Source organism: Alosa alosa, chromosome 5 (genome assembly GCF_017589495.1).
Source record: "Alosa alosa isolate M-15738 ecotype Scorff River chromosome 5, AALO_Geno_1.1, whole genome shotgun sequence".
Lineage (NCBI taxonomy): Eukaryota > Metazoa > Chordata > Actinopteri > Clupeiformes > Clupeidae > Alosa > Alosa alosa.
The window spans coordinates 29,801,913-29,806,912 of record NC_063193.1 but is presented as its reverse complement, the minus strand read 5'-3'; the positions used below and the strand labels follow the sequence as shown (position 1 = coordinate 29,806,912).

The 5,000-nt window shown below is 42.7% G+C and overlaps 1 protein-coding gene across 1 annotated transcript in view; it reads right to left on the bottom strand.

Moving 5' to 3' along the window:
• med27 (mediator complex subunit 27) overlaps positions 1-5,000 on the bottom strand; it is a 104,211-nt gene that overhangs the window by 7,569 nt on the left and 91,642 nt on the right. Inside the window, exon 6 of the mRNA XM_048244553.1 lies at positions 880-921. Coding sequence (XP_048100510.1) covers positions 880-921 — 42 coding nt within the window. The remainder of the gene's footprint in view (positions 1-879; positions 922-5,000) is intronic.

Here is a 5,000-nt window from a genome sequence, read left to right as displayed (position 1 = left end):
TCTCTTTGGTAACATAGGTACACCTGGTAATTTTTTCAGAATTTTTTGAGACCTAAGTGCGTGGGCCCTGGTTGAATTGACGTGGAATGACCCTTACATTAACATCACTGAACTCAACATCCTTATGTTAACATCACTGCCTATGTAACCTGCGTAGTGTTGAACCTGCGCGGTTCAGCCCTGCACACGCCCGGTCTCGAATCTGTGAACAGCAGCACCTCGGATCGGGAGTCGAGCGTGCTGACAGTAGAGCTAAAAGCCCAGGCTACTGACTCGCATGCCAGCAGCACTCTTGAGGCGTCGGGAGTGAGGTTTACCAACGCTCCACACGCACAACTAAGCTAGCTGGCATCCGTTACACATACAACATCCTTACATTAACACCACACTGAACTCAACATCCTTACATTACCATCACTGCATACAACATCCTTACATTAACATCACTGCATACAACATCCTTACATTAACACCACTGCATGCAACATCCTTACATTACCATCACTGCATACAACATCCTTACATTAACATCACTGCATACAACATCCTTACATTAACATCACTGCATACAACATCACCACTGCATACAACATCCTTACATTAACACCACTGCATATAGCAGACTCATTTCCCATCCTTACATTAACACCACTGCATACAACATCCTTACATTAACACCACTGCATATACTGTAGCAGACTCATTTCCCCTCCTTACATTAACACCACTGCATATAGCAGACTCATTTCCCATCCATACATTAATATCACTGCACTCCTCTATCCCAACCAACTGACAGCACTTGTGAGGTGCCCAGTGGACTGGTGGTTGTCAAGCCCATTCCACAGCTCAGGGGGGTTGGGGCGAGGGGACTCTTACCTTCTGGAAGACTTGGTAGCAGGACTTGGACCAGATATCCAGCTGAGGGAAACAGAGAGAGAGAAAGAAAAGCTTGGTGTTACGACTGCTGTCTCTACACACACACACACACACAAATAAATATCTCTGCCAGAATTTATTATTTTTATAGATTGCTAAAAATCCTCATCCTCTTGACCACAACCCTGCAATGATAATTTGCTGTAATCTGTGCTATCACTGGACCTTTGCCCACTGCAGCGGGATTAACACAGGGAGACCTGTCACTCAGAGGGAGGTACACTTCCAAAAGCAACTTTGTTGGTTGCAATGCAATTTTCCCATTGCCAACCAACTAAGTTGATAACAGGTTAGCAACTATGCTTATGGGAAACGCACCCAGTGTGACACACTCTGAAGGTATGCGCGTGTGTGTGTGTGCATGCGTGTGTGTCGGGGGGGATTCAGAAGGTGAACTGGTGTGGTGTGTGGGGGTGGGTATGCATAAGCTGAACTCAGAAGGTGAGCTGAGGTGATGTTAATCATCTCTCCATTTTTCGTGGGAGGGAGCGTCCATCAGGAGACCAGCGGTGTAGCCGCCCTCCGCCGCCCGGCTGTCCGTCCAGCGCACAGAGACGTGTTCGCCATGGCAACGCACAGAGACGTGTTTCACCACGGCACCACTGCTTGGGTGAAGGTCGTCCGAACGAACGCACAAGCGCTTTCAAAGGCAATAACAAATCAAACCGTTCCCTTGAATGCCATATCAAACAGGGCCAATGTCAGCATTTATTAGAGAAATCAGATTCCATTCCTCCACTGTCCCTTCAACACACTCCGACACACACACGGCCTTTGAAGTCAAAAGAATGCTGGATCGCAAATTACCCAAGAGATGCCTCGCATAGCCTTTGAAGCCCCCACTTTGATAGTGCAGTTTTATTCCCCCCCCCCCCCATCTCTCTCTCTCTCTCTATCTCTCTCCTAGGAGCACGCCAGCCCATACAGTGGGTGTTGCATAGGCTAATATAGGGGACTGGGATTGGACTCTGGCCCAGGAGCCTGGGGGTAGAGGGCAAGAGCAGGATAGATAAATAAACACACACACACACACATATAACCTAGGGCTTTGACTTTTGCCCAAAAATCATATTCGAAGTTCGTTTGATTATTAATATTAAAATTTTAATATATTTGAATATGCATTAATAATATTTTAACCATTAAATGTCTTCAGGAAGACCGATATTGGTATCAAACTTAAGTTCTATATGTTCTGTCCACCAGAGGGCATTGTATCAGTCAATGTCAATAGACTACGTGCACGAAAATGAGTATTTATGCGTGTGTTAAAATTGTTATGGCGATAAAACAATAGTGATATGCATCGCAATTGACATGTAATCGATATCAATAAAAATATGTTCGATAGAACATTCATAATTAAAAGCAACACACACCTCCTGCCTTACGTTGTCCATAAATAAATAGGCTAAATATATCTTGCATTGTATGTCAAACTCTACCAGAGTAGGCGATAGAAGTAGGCCTACCTCAACACTACCTCCTTGCCCTGTGCACTCTCAGGCGCATCCCTCCTCAGCATGCACATGTAATCCAAACATTAATCGTGCAAGACGACAGGCTAAATTGCTATTAATTAATTGCTATTAAAGGAGAAAAAGTATTCATTTGAAACTTAAACACACGTAGGGAAACTGAACAGTCTAACCAGACTATGATAAACTAGCAAATTAAGCTAACGTTACTTTGTTTACAATATTTCCAGGCTTCAACCAGTGCTGCTTTTAATTCAGACTTATCTGCACATTTATTTATTTGAGTGTTTTTCATGATTGTGTTGCCATTTCTTTTCCCTGTTTGCTTTGATTGATAACTGAGGTGATTAAAATCAGAGGAAGGTTAAGTTTAAAATAAAAGTGTCTATTATGTCTATGTGTGAGCTCACTAAGCACGAACCAGCCAGGATGCCAACGTCACCTACAGGAGCCCAGATGACCAATAATAGCCTTGCTAATGAGCTCGCGATTTTACTTCACCAGGCGTGAAAAAAACCTCGGAATCTGAATTGAAAACAACGTTTACAACCAAATACATTTATAGAAATGATCTCCATAGGAGAGGGGTTTGAATATTAAGAGATCCCTAAAAGTAGTTCGAATATCTTTAATTTTTAAAATAATCGAATTATATTCGAATAACGATGTTCGGAGTCAAAGCCCTAATATACACACACATCCACACACCCACACATACATATACACACACACATACATACAGTATATACACACACACACACACACACACCTAATCACCCTTAGAAACATGCCTACATACATGTACATGCACAGATAAATATATAACATGTATGCATGGGCACGGACATGGATAAACGCATACATTCCCACCAACACATCTTCTGCTAAAGGTAAATAAATGTCATAAATGTCATGCACATAAACACACACACTCCTCTTCTCTCTCCTTCTCCCTCCCCCCCTCTCTCTCTCACACTCACACTAACACACACACACCCCTGCTGTGGCTTCCTTCTCAGTCAGGGTCAGGGCTGGTGGACCCCATCATGCCTGCCAGCTGAGGAACTTTCTAAAATACGGAAGTGGAAAGATCACGACTCAAGAACTGAGCTCTGAGACGACCAATGCAGACTATCTATCTATGCAATTGATCTCAGTTGGTATTCTGTCTATAATGGAGTGGAATGGAAATTTCTAAGTGACCCCAAACTTTGAACAGTTGTCTGTCTGTCTGTCTGTCTATCTTCGAACACACCATTACAGTCCAATTCAGTACATTAATGTTGCAGCCCAGGTGATTGTGTGAATAGAATAAGTGAGAGCATGAGAGCAACGTTTTAGAACAGGTCTAAACTGATTCTGAAACAGAGCTAAGATGTCAGCCTGGACATTGAATTTGTTTTAGAACAGGTCTAAACTGATTCTGAAACAGAGCTAAGATGTCAGCCTGGACATTGAATTTGTTTTAGAACAGGACTAAAATGATTCTGAAACACAGCTAAGATGTCAGCCTGGACATTGAAATTGTTTTAGAACAGGACTAAAACGATTCTGAAATAGAGCTAAGATGTTAGCATGGACATTGATTTTGTCTTAAAATGCATTCGCAGGAATGTCCCATTCATTTGGTACATGTTGGAACCAGAGCCTGGAACCAGAGCCTGGAACCATTAAGAACATTCTAGAACAGGTGACCAGAGTTAAAGCAACACTGTCGAGTTCTTTCACCTTAAAACTCCAACTCTGATGCTCCAATCATCACTCGCAATAAGAACATCGGAGTCTCTGACATTGCCAATGTGAGCCTTCAACACCTGCTATTGCTCTATGCAACGTTGTTATCGCAGCTAGGAGCATGACCCTTTTGGTCAGTTTTAGACGAGTTAGACCAGATGAGTGTCCAGTATATTGAAAATTGATGAAAAAGGGGAACTCCTCCATTGTGTTTGTTCCGACCCCCTGCGCCCCTGCGGATATTGGAGTGATGCTCAGAGGCTGCAGGCCGCAGCCGGAGACCTTCACTGATCACTAGCCACATCTGGCGCTGGTGTTGGCAAGAAAAACAACAAAATAAAAACACTCTTCCACTCTCTCTTCCCGAGCAGCATGCAGGATTCCACTCCTCTGTCACTTTTGCCATACCCTTTTCCACACACACACACACACCTAAATCACTCACATACAGCGAAAATACACATCCATACGTTCATCCAGTTTTTGATTAATAAATGACTTTTGGTTTACGGTGTGGTCTGCCTCCTCTTCCTATGGTTGTGGCTAGAAGGGAAGTTACGTAACAGATAGTGAAATCTCACCGCTCAGGACAGGAAGTAGGAAGCGATAATGGATATTCCAAAGAAAAATAGCTATTTTGCAAACATTAACATCACTTTTATGTTATAAATTCATGTTAGAAATACTATTACAAAATGAATAGTTTAGTTATGATCACGGGTGTCCCAAAGAAGTATAATATATATGGACACGTAAGTTTAACTTTACCCCGCGTTACGAGAACTTATAATTAAAGACGATCAAGACGTCTCAGGCATGGATATCCGTTTCATAAATGAAAACTATTTT